This window comes from Saccopteryx leptura, chromosome 7, assembly GCF_036850995.1.
Source record: "Saccopteryx leptura isolate mSacLep1 chromosome 7, mSacLep1_pri_phased_curated, whole genome shotgun sequence".
Lineage (NCBI taxonomy): Eukaryota > Metazoa > Chordata > Mammalia > Chiroptera > Emballonuridae > Saccopteryx > Saccopteryx leptura.
This window is the reverse complement of record NC_089509.1, coordinates 68609090-68623418: the sequence shown is the minus strand read 5'-3', so window position 1 is coordinate 68623418 and position 14329 is coordinate 68609090. Positions and strand designations below refer to the sequence as shown.

Here is a 14329-nt window from a genome sequence, read left to right as displayed (position 1 = left end):
GCTGCTTCTCCGCTGCAATGCTAATTTTAGGAACTGAGAGAGAAATCCCCTGGTCTGCCCCATTTTATAGTGTAGAAATCAAAACCTTTAAGCCAGTGGTTCTCAACCTGTGGGTTGCGACCCCAGTGGGGGTCGAATGACCAAAACACAGGGGTTGCCTAAAGCCATCGGAAAATGCATATTTTATTTAAAAATGTATTGTATAATAAATATGTGTTTTCCGATGGCTTTAGGCGACCCCTGTGTTTTGGTTGTTCGACCCCCACCGGGGTTGCAACCCACAGGTTGAGAACTGCTGCTTTAAGCCAATATACAAATAAGGAAGTCTATGATACAAAGCCACTTATCTGAGGCATAAGTGAGATTCCTCGTAAGAGTGCGCCACCCCAAGTCATGCAACAGTCAATGGTGTGGGGAAAAGCATAGTTTTGAAAAGATCTTAGTATTAAAAGGGCAGGAAAGGCTTAATCTTAAAACTAAGCTTTAGGCTTTAATGACTTTTCCGGCTTACAGCCTTTCTGCCACACCCAATGCAAACTATAAGTGAGCAAACATATATATCATATTTACAAACTTATTTGACCAACAGACGTGAATAAGACTGGTGAGGCAGAAACCTTTGATTCTACAAAACTTGGATGTGTCAGTGCCTTTGGGAGCCCTGAATGGAAAGGGAGGTGTTTTTCCATTGTGTGTCTTTCTCGCCCGCTGGGTGCAAGCTAGGATTAAATGTAATGGCCTACCAGTTTTTGGCTCTGTTGTTTTATTACCGTCTGTCCGAATCAAATGCGAACCTGCATGGGCCAGGTGGCTCTGATGGTGGCTGTGGCTACTGGCTTTATAGAGAGGAAGAGGGAGTGAAGGGGGATAGGAAAGGGAGAGAAGCAGATGGTTACTTCTCATGTGTTTGCTGACCGGGAACTGAACTCAGGACATCCACATGCTGGGTCAATGCTCTACAACTCAGACAACTGACCAGGGCCTTTTCATTTTTTTTTTTTCCTTTTTACAAGTGAGAGGAGGGGAGACAGAGAGACAGACTTCCTCATGAGGCCTGACCTAATCCACTCAGCAAGCTCTGTCTGAGGCCTATGCTCTGCCCATCTGGGACCAGGTTTGCAATGCAACCAAGCTATTTTTAGTGCCTGAACCTGGGCTGATGTGTTCAATCCAGCCATGGTTGTAGAAGAGGAAGAGAGAGAGAGAAGGGCGATGGGAGGGGTAGAGAAGCAACCATCTGCTTATTCTTTTTTTTTTTTTTGTATTTTTCTGAAGCTGGAAATGGGGAGAGACAGTCAGACAGACTCCCGCATGCGCCCGACCGGGATCCACCCGGCACGCCCACCAGGGGGCGACGCTCTGCTCCTCTGGGGCGTCGCTCTGCCGTGACCAGAGCCACTCTAGTGCCTGGGGCAGAGGCCAAGGAGCCATCCCCAGCGCCCGGCCATCTTTGCTCCAATGGAGCCCTGGCTGCGGGAGGGGAAGAGAGAGACAGAGAGGAAGGAAGGGGGGGGGGGGTGGAGAAGCAGATGGGCGCTTCTCCTATGTGCCCTGGCCGGGAATCGAACCCGGGTCCCCGCACGCCAGGCTGACGCTCTACCGCTGAGCCAACCGGCCAGGGCTTATCTGCTTATTCTTTGTGCCCTTACTGGGAATCAAACCCGAACCATTCACATGTTGGGCCAATGCTCTACCACTGAGACAACCAGCCAGGGCCTCATTTATTTTTTAATAGTAATTTCTAACAACTGATTTTTCAGTTATAAGAACTTACTGTTTTGGTATGAAGAGCACAGAAACATTTTATAAAATATTAGACACTATAGAGCTGCAGAGGGACCGTTAAGTGGCTGAGATTCATATTATGGGTCACCCTGTCTAAACCTCACAGCTTAGCAGAAAACGCAAAAATCTCAAGAGGTAAATTGACCTATTTGTATGCACACAGTCAGCTGATGTCAGTAGCATGACTGAGAAGCTAAGAGGAACACTCACTCTCAACCCAGCCTTCTTATACAACTCTGCTCCCATGGCCAGAGACAGACATATGATGGTCCCAATCCTTTATAGCAGGGGTTCCCAAACTTTTTAGACAGGGAACCAGTTAACTGTCCCTCAGACCGTTGGAGGACAGGACTATAAAAAGAACTATGAACAAACCCCTATGCACACTGCACATATCTTATTTTAAACTAAAAAAACAAAACGGGAACAAATACAATATTTAAAATAAAGAACAAGTAAATTTAAATCAACAAACTGACCAGTATTACAATGAGAATTATGGGCCTGCTTTTGGCTAATGAGATGGTCAATGTCCAGTCCCATATTTGTCATTGCTAGCCATAACAAGTGATATGACGCGCTTCTGGAGCCGTGACACGTGCGTCCCGCGTCACCGGAAGTAGTATTGTATGTGAGCTACGCTGCGCTTTGCGGCACCACCACATACAATACTCCAGTATATCTGCATCCTGTGCTCCTCTCACTGACCACCAATGAAAGAGGTACCCCTTCCGGAAGTGCAGTGGAGGCCGGATAAATGGCCTCAGGGGGCCGCATGCAGCCTGCAGGCCGTAGTTTGGGGACCCCTGAAATGAATGGGCTTAGAAATCATGGCCCTTTGATGGAGACTGAAGAGGAGTTGAAATTCAAACAATGAAATATTGGGGAAGGTAACTGGTTTATCCTCAGAGCCCCCAGATTGACAGAACATGAAGGGAAAGAGGAAACCCTTAAACTGGTGTGGCTGGGAATGCTTGCAGAGTATAAGTAGTTGTTTTGTTTCTATATGTGTTAAACATCAAAAGAAAGTTAGTTTATGCAGATACCATATTTGCTTATTAAAGGCTCTTCTACATCCACCATATCCATAATGAGTGGGGTTTTAGTTAAAGACAGCTCATTACTGATCTGGGCCCTGTAGGACAATAGTTTTGGGAACTGGAGAAGGGACCAAGTAATTTGGGATTGATAAATACTTCTTCCTCTTTCAACTTTGAAAAGTAAAAACAATGGGCTGGCCTTCTCCAGCCACAGTGTTAGATGCTTCTAGCTTCCTCCTTTTACCATTCATTTACAACTGAATGAAGAATCCTAATTCACTTGTACTTTGGACTGCAGAGGAGGACACCGAGATGGAAAAAGAAAGAAGAGAAAGAGAAGGAAGAAGAAAAGGAACAGGAAAAAGAGGAATAAGATTTCATTTTTTGGCCCTGGCCGGATGGCTCAGCGGTAGAGCGTCGGCCTGGCGTGCAGGGGACCCAGGTTTGATTCCCCACCAGGGCACATAGGAGAAGCGCCCATTTGCTTCTCCACCCCCCCCTCCTTCCTCTCTGTCTCTCTCTTCCCCTCCCGCAGCCAAGGCTCCATTGGAGCAAAGATGGCCCGGGCACTGGGGATGGCTCCTTGGCCTCTGCCCCAGGCGCTAGAGTGGCTCTGGTTGCAGCAGAGTGACGTCCCAGAGGGGCAGAGCATCGCCCCCTGGTGGGCAGAGCATCGCCCCTGGTGGGCGTGCCGGGTGGATCCCGGTCGGGCGCATGCGGGAGTCTGTCTGACTGTCTCTCTCCGTTTCCAGCTGTGGAAAAATACAAAAAAAAAAAAAAAAAAAAGATTTCGTTTTTTTCTATTTTTATATTAAATAATATAAAAGGAGGACTTCTCGTATTTTACTTTTTTCTTTTCATTTATCTGCTAGGATCAATTATTTAATGGGTTAATTTTTAAAAACTTGAAGATTCAATGAACAAAACTGTTGCATAGTGACTTCAAATGCAACAAAATGACATGCTTTTTAAAACTCTATCACCTTCACATTTTTTCTAGAGAGAAATGGAATTTATGTCACTGATATCAATGATTCTGTTGTATTTTATATTACTCACTGTTACTCGGGTTGAGAATGCTTTTCTAACATGGAAATCTATTTACTGTATAATGCAAAATGATTGAAAAATAATTTAAAACAGTACAAAACTAATTTTAAGTTTAATATAGATATTATAATTCATGAAATACTTACAAGTATAAATAAATAAAAATAATTTTTTCCCTATGAAAAGAAAATGCTGAGCTACATATTACCATGGATACTGAATGTTGCTTAGAATCTTGTTCTTTTCTTAGCAAAGACCATGTCAAACATTAAGACTGTGTTGTATTCTCAGCATCCTGTTTGATTTATGAGACAAAATTATACATAACTTGCTGCAATTAAATCTAGTTTAAAAACATGTTGGGCAGATAAAATGTATTATGCTCAATTTGTAAAAGATGACGCTGCCCACGTGGAGGCCGTTGCCCAGGTGATATTAATGTGTGTTGGGGGCAGGAAGGATTGTTGTAGCCTGGGGCTTGGTTTTGAGATTAAGCCTTTCCCATCCTTTTTGATGTGGGGTGGTACAATCCAATCATGCCTCAGAGAAGTGACTTTGTATTAGAGACTTCCCTATTTTGTATATTGGATTAGAGGTTGTGAAGCTACAATATAAAGTGGGGGCAGAACGGGAGTTTGCTCTCTTGGTTCCTGAGATTATCATTAGAGGAGAGAGAAGAGCAGAGAGCAGAAGGAGTCCATGTGGAGTAGGCCAGGAGAAGCAGCCAAGATGGCGGAGTGTTGAGTGAGAAGCCAGTTTGTGCAGAGTTTGTTCAGGAAGAAGGAAGGAGATGGGGAACAGAGGTGAATAAGTCTTGTGAGCTAGAAACCTTTGATTCTAGGAAACTCGGATAAGTCAGTAGCTTTGTGAGCACTGAATGTGAGTTGGTTTTGGAGCCCAGTGTGTGTTTTTACTTGCCTGCCGGGTGCAAGCTAGGATTAAATATAATGGCCCATCAGTTATTGGCTCCGTTGTTTCTTTACCGACTGTCCGAATCCAATGCGAACCTGCATGGGCCAGGCTGCTGTAGTGACAGTGGCTTTGGCTCCTGGCTTTACAAAACACATATTTTCTTGTTGGTGAAAGGTAAAGACAGTAACATTTAGAGCCATGTCTTTTCATAATCCTGGAAAAACTGCCATGACTAGATTTAAGGCCTTACAAATGATATTTGAGCTGCAAATTATAGTTTTTCCCATAATCTCAGCAAATTTCTGAAGGTACATGGACAAGATTTATTTAATTCTCTCTTAAATAAAAATTGAATGCATGCTTTGCTAGTTCAGTTTTCTTTATACTGAACTATGATTATTGACTAAGTAATTCTTAGGCCATAGCGGAAATTATAAAAAGAAAATATATTTAGGTGGTATGTTCTACTAGCTAACTACACGCTATGCTAGTTTTACAAAGTTCTAGAAACAAAAGAAGAAGTAATTATTTTACTTCCTGATAGGTCATTTCCCCTATATAGAGTAATAATACAGCTTGGTTTATTTCAAATGGGTTGCTTGTAACAGGAGCCAGGTTTCTTTAGTTCTTTGTTATATTTGTCCTTATACCTACTCTTTGGTAAACATTCAGTGATAAGATTAGTATTAGGTAATAACTGAGACTCTTTCCACTGAAAAGCCTGAGTCAGTTTTAAGGAGGCAATGTGAGTGTTGACAGAGTATATATCTACCAGAGTGAGGAAGAGTGAGGGGCCTGGTGTTGGGGAAAGTCATACAATGTGGTTGCACCTTGACTTTCTTTTTGCTATTTTTGCTGCCTACCCTCAACTTGCTCACTTATATAAATGAATTCACCATTTTAATATCTTAAATATGGTGGCTCTGTCTCCATTCTGCACTTTCAAAATGATTTAGCAACCTAAGAAGATAAGGAAGAAGAAGCCAGAGCTCCATGATACAGAGATGAGAATGCTTGGAATATGTCACACCTTATGCTGGAACACTCAAGTTAACAATGTAACTGTAAGGCCAGTGGCTGCTGCCATTTTGGTCATGCAGGTTCACATTGGATTCGGGCAGACGGTAAAGAAACAGTGGAGCCAAAAAAAATGGTGGGCCATATCATTTATTAAAGTCTCACACCAGCCAACTAGCAAACAGTCAGGGAAGACTGCTTGCCTCTCATTCGGAGCTCCCAAAGCCCTGATGCATTCTCTGGTTCCTCCTGGAATCAAAGGCCCCCACAATCCTCAGTAGGGCTCCCAAAGCCCCTCAGCACTCTGCATCTGCACTACTGATCCTCTGCAAAAACTGTCTGGGGCAACCAAAACCCCACCTCCAGCAAACATAGCAAAACAACAGCCTTTTCAAGCAGGAAGATAATATACAATTTGCAATCTGCTGCCTCCCCCTTGCAGAGCAAGCACTGCAGCCTTTCACAGACTACACACACGTGGCACTGCCCAGGCCAATGCAAAACATAAGCAAGCAAACCTAAAAAACACATTTTACAAACCCATTTGCCCAATAGTAATGTAAGAAGCCTATTTGATGATTAAATAATATGAAAATACCGAAAATTGAAAAATAAAAGACTTCATGATTTAAATGATGAATTCATTTAAAAATGTAATGGTCCATTATAAATTAGTGGTCAAATATACATTTTAAGTTTTGTTTCACAAATGGTTTTGCTAGTTTAATGCTAGAAAATATAATATTTATTACAACATTAAAAGGGAGGAAAATTAGAATCACAAATAAAGCAAATGATTTTCATCATCCCTTCTGCTCTCTGTCCAAAATAATTTTAGTTCCAGAGAATAGAGATTGTAAAAAACTCTCTGGATGGAGTATAAAGAGGTTGATTTATTCACTGAGTAAATGAGAATGTTAGGTATTTTTCCTTCTCTTTGGTATATCCAGATTATCTCTCAGGTATCTGAATTACAAATAAAAAGGAGAGGGCATAAACACATTTAAACTATATTGTTTAATACCAAGACCAAATGATGTTTATCGCAGTTTCAATATTTGAAAATTAATTAAGGTACTCTATAATGCCAATAGGCTAAAAAAAAAAGTCACATAATTATATCAGTAGATGAGGAAAAGGATTTGACAAGATTCAACATCCACTCATGATAAGAATGCTCAATAAAGTAGGAATAGGAAGGAAATTCCTGTGCTTGACAAAGAATATCCATAAAAAACTATAGCTAACCATATACTTAACAGTGAGAAACATGAAGCTTTCCCACTAAGATCTGGAACTAGCCTAAGATATCCCCTATCATTACTGCTTTTCAACATCATTCTGGAAGTGCCTAATTCAATAAGATGCACACACACAAAGAAAACAAAGTATACAAGTTGGAAACAAGGAAATAAAACTTGCTTTGTTTGCAGATAACATGACAGTTTATGTAGAAAATTTTAAAGAGTTAAACAAAAAACTCCTGGAACTAATAATCAGTTATAGCAAGATTGCATGATATATGGTTAATAGCTTTTCTATGTGCTAGCAATGAACAAGTAGAATTTAAAATTAAAATCACAATATTATTTATATTAGCACCAAATAGGTATAAATCTAACAAAATATATACAAGATCTATATGGGGAAAACTATAAAACACTGATAAAAGAAAGCAAAAAAACAAAATAAATGGAGAAATATTCTATGCTCATAGATAAGAAGACTGAATATTATCAATGTCAGTTCTCAACTTGACCTATTGCTTCAAAGAAGTCCCAAACTCCCAGCAAGTTAGCTTATGGATATCAATTAGCAGATTCAAAGTTTATGCGGAGAGGCAAAAGACCCACAATAGCCAACACAGCATTGAAGAAAGGAACAAAGTTAGAAAATTTACACTATCCAACTTGAAGACTTACAATAAAGCTATAGTAGTGAAGACATGTAGTATTAGCCAAACAACAGACAAGTAGGTCAACAAAACAGAATAGAGAACCCAGAAATAATCTCACATAAATACATTCAACTGATCTTTGACAAAGGAGCAAAGGCAACATGATGGAGCAAAGATCATCTCTTCAACAAAGGGTGCTGGAACAACTGGGCACCCACATACAAAAAAAAAAAATGCATCCAGAGACATATGTGACATGCTTCACAAAAATAAACTCAAAATGGATTATCAATCTAAACGTAAAATGCAAAACTATAAAAATCTTAGAAGATAACAGGAGAAAACCTAGACAATGTGGATGTAACAAGGACTTTTTAGATACAACAGCAGAGGCACAATTCATAAAGAAAATGATAAGCTGGACTTCCTTAAAATTAAAAACATGCTCTGTGAAAAACTCTGTGGGGCAAATAAGTTTGTAAAATTTGTGTTACTTGGTTTTGCTCACTTTTATTGTTAAAAATGGTGCTGCCCACATGAATGGCTGTCACCCAGGTGATATGGCTAATTACCTTTATGCTTGGGAAGGGGTTTGGTTATGCTAATGTGTGCTGGAGGAGGGCTTTTGTGCCAAAAAGTTTTAAAAGGAAGAGCTAGGAGGCCATTTTGGCAGAGAGGAGACCAGGTTGTTGAAGGAGAGAGAGGCCACATGGTTGTGGAGGAGGCAAGCAGGCAAGATGGAGGCTTGCAGAGGGGACTTAGTGAGGCTAGTGGAGCCTTTGATTCTAGGAAAACTGGAAAGAATGGGTTTCGGTGCCCGTGTGTTTGTTTTTACTTGTTGGCTGGTACGAGTCTAGAATAAAGGAAGATGGCCATCCACCAGTTCTTGGCTCCATTGCTTCATTACCATCTGTCCAAATTAAATAGGAACTTGCACAGGCCAAGTGGCTGTGATGGAGACTGTGGCTACTGGCCCTACACTATCAAAAATATTAAAAGGCAATCCATAGACTGGAAGAAAACACAAAAGATAGTTTTGATAATGAACTGCTATTCAAAATATACAAAGAACTCTTAAAATACAAAGTTTGAATAAGAAGACATTCTAAGTTTTAAAAAAAAGGGGACCTTAACAGGTACCTTATCAAAGATGATATATAATTGGCAAATAAGCATATGGAAAGAGACTTCATACCAATTTTTTGTCCTCAGTGAAATTCAAATTAAAATACCAATGACACACTATTAAGCACTTAATAATAAGCACTTGCCAAAAACCAGAACGTGAATGACAACAAGAATGGAGAGACACAGGAACTCGTTATACATTGCTGGTGGGAATACAAAATGATACAGCCATTTTGGAAACCGGTTTGATGGTTTCTTATAAAACTAAACATACTCTTACCATATAATCCAGCACTCGACTATTTACTCAAAGATTTGAATACTTATGTCCACAGAAAATGCACACAGATATTTATAACAGCTTTATTCATAACTGTCAAAACGTGGAAGCAAACAAGTTGTCCTTCAGTAGGTGAATGAATAAATACATTGTGGTACGTCCAGACAATGAAACAATCAGCTCTGAAAAGAATTGAGCTATCAAGCTAGGGAAAGACATAGAGGAAACTTAAATGCATATTACTAAGTGAAAGAAACAGTATGAATAAGCTATGTACTATATGATTCCAACTATGTGGCATTGTGGAAAGACAAGACTATGGAGACAGTAAAAGAATAAATGGTTGTCAGAGATTAAGGAGGTGGGAAGGATGAATTGGCAAAGCATGGAGGATTTCTAGGGCATGGAAATAATTTATACACTATAATATTGGATACATGTCATAATACATTTGTTTAAACCCATAGAATGTACAACACTAAGAGTAAATTCTAATGTAAACTATGGACTCTGGGTGACAATAATGTGTCATTGTAGATTCATCAATTATAACAAATGTACCATTCTAGTGGGAAATGCTGATAATGGGTTCGGTTATGAAGATGTGGGACCAGGGAGTATATGACCTCTGTACCTCCTGCTCCATTTTTCTGTAGACCTAAAATTGCTCTAAAAGTAAAGTGTATTTCTTTTTTGTCATACAGTAAAAAAAAAAAAAAAAGAAAGGAAACTAAATAGTTTTTCCTTAAAGTTAGGTGGTTGGTTAAAGAGTTTTTACTGAAGAGATGTCTTGTGATTTTGGGATTTGAGCATTTTTATTAGACAGTCATGAAGTCTAAAGAAATCCTGTACTAGGCATTTTCTTTTTAATTCTTAGGTCAGATGTTGCCATTTTGTATAATGATCGATCTGTCCTTGAAAATCACCATGTGAGTGCAGCTTATCGACTTATGCAAGAAGAGGAAATGAATCTTTTGATAAATTTATCCAAAGATGACTGGAGGTAAGTTTAAGGGGAAATCTATAGAAAATTTAATTTTAGGAAAAAGTTCAATTGTGTGACTTAATGTGAAGAAAACAGATGAAAGTTAGTCCTTTACTCATACTACAAACTCAATTCACCTTGACTGGATATCTCTGAAGAGATTAGTATATAGGAGACTTTGTTCAGGAGCTTAATTATTTCCAGACTAATTCAATGTCTATATGCAATATAACCAATCCATAAAATGGTACACCATAAAACAAATAACTAAGATACATAGTTACGTAATCTTTGGAATGTAGCTCTATTCAATTCTAACAATACATGGTCTTACATAAATTCAAAATTTTAATGTCATACTAATTACTTCATATATAACTTTTCTATACTGCTCACAAAAATTAGGGGATATTTAAAAATGAATATGAAGCTATAAAATATCCCCTAATTTTTGTGAGCATACATATATATGTGTGTATGTGTGTGTGTGTGTGTGTGTGTGTGTGTGTGTATATATATATATATATATATATATATATATATATATATATATATATGGTTTAGCTTTCTTAAAAAACAAAGAATTCACTACTTAAGGAAAACATTACAAATATAACATACTAAAATGGCCAGGTGCAGAAACATGTAAATCTTATATGTTTCTCCAAAGCATCACTCTGCTTTAAAAAAAAATTACATGGAATGGTGACACTTGTTGCCACTTAGGGGAAAATAAAACATGCACCCTTGCACTCAGCACGATTTCGTCCTTTCATCCCTTGGTCATCATCACCTCCTTCCTTTGAGTATAGGGTTGCCAGATTTAGTAAATAAAAATAAAGGGCATCCATTTAAATATGAATTTCAGATGAATAGAAATTTTTTAGTGTAAGTAGATCCCTAATATTCTGTGGGACCTATTTATACAAACAAATAAATAAATAAAGCCTTCTTCTTAAAATTTAGTTAAAGGGTTGAAAACCTTTCCATTCAAAGGGAAATATACAAGTTTTTTGTTGTTGTTTTTTCCTTTAAATCAAGTTATAAACAGTGGTGGGATTCAGCTGGTTTGCAATGTTTCAGCAGAACTGATAACTAATTTTTGTTGAGTTCAGTGAACTGGTTAAGATGGTACTTGTTTTTATTTAATGACATTTTTAATTACCAAATTAATATTAATGACTATTGAGATTTTTGTGGAAAATGTTTTTAAAAATTCCCAGAACTATGCAATTCCTGCAAGTGTTCAAAGAGCAAAAAATATTGTCTTAAAAATTTCTGTAAGTTCAGCAGAAGTGGAAAAGGGTTTTTCTTTTCTTTTTTTATTAAGTGAGAGGTCAGGAGGCAAAGATGGTCCCTCATGAGCCAAACTGGGATCCACCTAGCAAGCCCCTTACTAGTTGATGCTCTGTCCATCTGGGGCCACTGCTCTGTTGCTCAGCAGCCAAGCTATTTTAGCACCTGAGGCAAGGCCACAGAGGATTGCCAGGGCCAACTTGCTCAAACTATTTGAGCCATGGCTGCAGGAGGAGAAGAGAGAAAGAGAAGGGGTGTGTGGAGAAGCAGATGGTAGCTTCTCCTGTGTGCCCTGACTAGGAATCAAACCTGGGACTTTCACAAGACTGCTGACGCTCTACCACTGAGCCAACCAGTCAGGGCCAAAAAGGGTTTTTTTTTTGTTTTGTTTTTTTGTATCTTTCTGAAGCCGGAAACGGGGAGAGACAGTCAGACAGACTCCCGCATGCGCCCGACCGGGATCCACCAGCACGCCCACCAGGGGGCGACGCTCTGCCCACCAGGGGGCGATGCTCTGCCCCTCCGGGACGTCGCTTTGCTACGACCAGAGCCACTCTAGCACCTGGGGCAGAGGCCAAGGAGCCATCCCCAGTGCCCGGGCCATCTCTGCTCCAATGGAGCCTCACTGCGGGAGGGGAAGAGAGAGACAGAGAGGAAAGAGAGGGGGAGGGGTGGAGAAGCAGATGGGCTCCTCTCCTGTGTGCCCTGGCCAGGAATCGAACCCGGGACCTCTGCAAGCCAGGCCGATGCTCTACCACTGAGCCAACCGGCCAGGCCTAAAAAGGGGTTTTAAAAAAATAAACATAATATGTTCAGAGAAGAGAAATCACCTGTTTATAATATATCAAACACAATGACTATTAGTCTAATCAGGCTACCTCTAAGGAATGGGATCCTACTCGTACAATGAAAAGATGGTTAAGGATAAATCACATAGCCGATGATGCTCAGGATAAAAGTGAAGAAAATTGCAAGTGAACATGCCAATCAAGAAGCAATATGGAGCCCTGGCCGGTTGGCTCAGCGGTAGAGCGTCGGCCTAGCGTGCGGAGGACCCGGGTTTGATTCCCGGCCAGGGCACACAGGAGAAGCACCCATTTGCTTCTCCACCCCTCCGCCGTGCTTTCCTCTCTGTCTCTCTCTTCCCCTCCCGCAGCCAAGGCTCCATTGGAGCAAAGATGGCCCGGGCGCTGGGGATAGCTCTGTGGCCTCTGCCTCAGGCGCTAGAGTGGCTCTGGTCGCAACATGGCGACGCCCAGGATGGGCAGAGCATCGCCCCCTGGTGGGCAGAGCGTCACCCCTGGTGGGCGTGCCGGGTGGATCCCGGTCGGGCGCATGCGGGAGTCTGTCTGACTGTCTCTCCCTGTTTCCAGCTTCAGAAAAAATGAAAAAAAAAAAAAGAAGCAATATGGAAATATCTTAAATAACAGTTTTATTGTTTGTAGAGGCCCTGAATAGGAACATAGAGGAGGGACAGATTTCAGCGCCCTGAGGCAAAAGCCATAGTGGCATCACTAAAAAAAGTACTGAACATAGTACTGTGCTAAACACAGCACAATAAGGATAGAATTAGCAATTCTGATTAATAAATAGGTGGAATAGATATCTCAAAAGTGAGCTACGGGTCCTGGCCAGCTGGTTCAGCAGTAGAGTGTCAGCTCAACATGTCTATGTCCGGGTTCGATTCCCAGCCAGGGCACAAAGGAGAAGTGCTCATCTGCTTCTCCACCCTTCCTCCTCTCCTTTCTGTCTCTCTCTTCCCCTCCTGCAGCCAAGGCTCCATTGGAGCAAAGTTGGCCTGGGCATCGATGATGGCCTCCACGGCCTTCGCCTCAGGTGCTAGAATGGCTCCAGTTGCAAAAGAGCAACGCTCCAGATGAGTAGAGCACCGCACTCTGGTGGGCTTACTGGGTGGATCCCAGGTGGGCACATGCAGGTGTCTGTCTCTCTGCCTCCCTGCTTCTCGTTTCAGAAAAATTAAAAAAATAAAAGTGAGCTATTTCTCTTACCATTTTGTCTGCTCTAAAGAAGTTCCCCTTTCTGACTACTTCATTCTTGTCTCTGCTTCTTTTTATGTGTATCAATAAATACCTGTAGGAACTGGCAGTTGGGGTAGTCTTATGCGACCAGTATAGGAGACTGTGGGGCAGTCTCTCCTAGGTCCCTTGGTATGCTCCATCTGGTCTCCAAGTAGTTATTTATTGTTCAGTAACAATGGTTTTTGTCAGGTATTATTTAATATTTTTTCATTAATATTTTAAAACTTTCTTATAACATAATCTAGTTCTGTGTACCTCTTTTACTGTTCTACCTTTCAATATGTCCTTTTTTTATACTTAAAATGGTCATCAGGGCAGAGAACCTGTTGTTAAATTATTTGAATCTCACCACTGATTACAAAGAAATGTCCAAGGAAAGTAAGTGAGCTGGGATCAAGAACTGCCTTTAAATTTATTAATTAATTAAAGGTTTAAAATAGCCCTAATTCCTCATGATTACTTTTCCAAATATTGATGTTCTTTGTTTTCAAGGCTACTTTTGCAACTTAGAAACAGCTAGATGATGGGGTGTGGGTGGGAAGGTGGTTGGGAGGAGGCATTTTGTTTTAGGAATCAAGATCATGCTATTTATTCTGCAGAAAACAATAGCCCACGAGAGTTTCTAGCCTAGGAAGGTTAGGATGTAATTGTAAAGAGATTTAAAAGTGGCCACTGCTGGCTTACCTGGGAAATAAAAGGGCAAAGGTAGGAACAGAGAGACAAGTTTAGAGGTACAGTGTGTCCGAAAAAGTCATGGTGCACTTTTGACCGGTCACAGGAAAGCAACAAAAGATGATAGAAATGTGAAATCTGCACCAAATAAAAGGAAAACTCTCCCAGTTTCATACCTATTTAATGCAGTTCAATGTGGGCTCATGCACAGATTTTTAAAGGCTCCTT

General features: G+C 40.5%; 1 protein-coding gene across 5 annotated transcripts in view; it reads left to right on the top strand.

Annotated features, from left to right (window-relative positions):
• Positions 1-14329, top strand: part of PDE1A (phosphodiesterase 1A) — a 401691-nt gene that overhangs the window by 323248 nt on the left and 64114 nt on the right. For all 5 annotated transcript variants that reach the window (XM_066345506.1, XM_066345509.1, XM_066345505.1 and 2 more), the window contains one exon: positions 9987-10112. In XM_066345506.1, coding sequence (XP_066201603.1) covers positions 9987-10112 — 126 coding nt within the window. The remainder of the gene's footprint in view (positions 1-9986; positions 10113-14329) is intronic.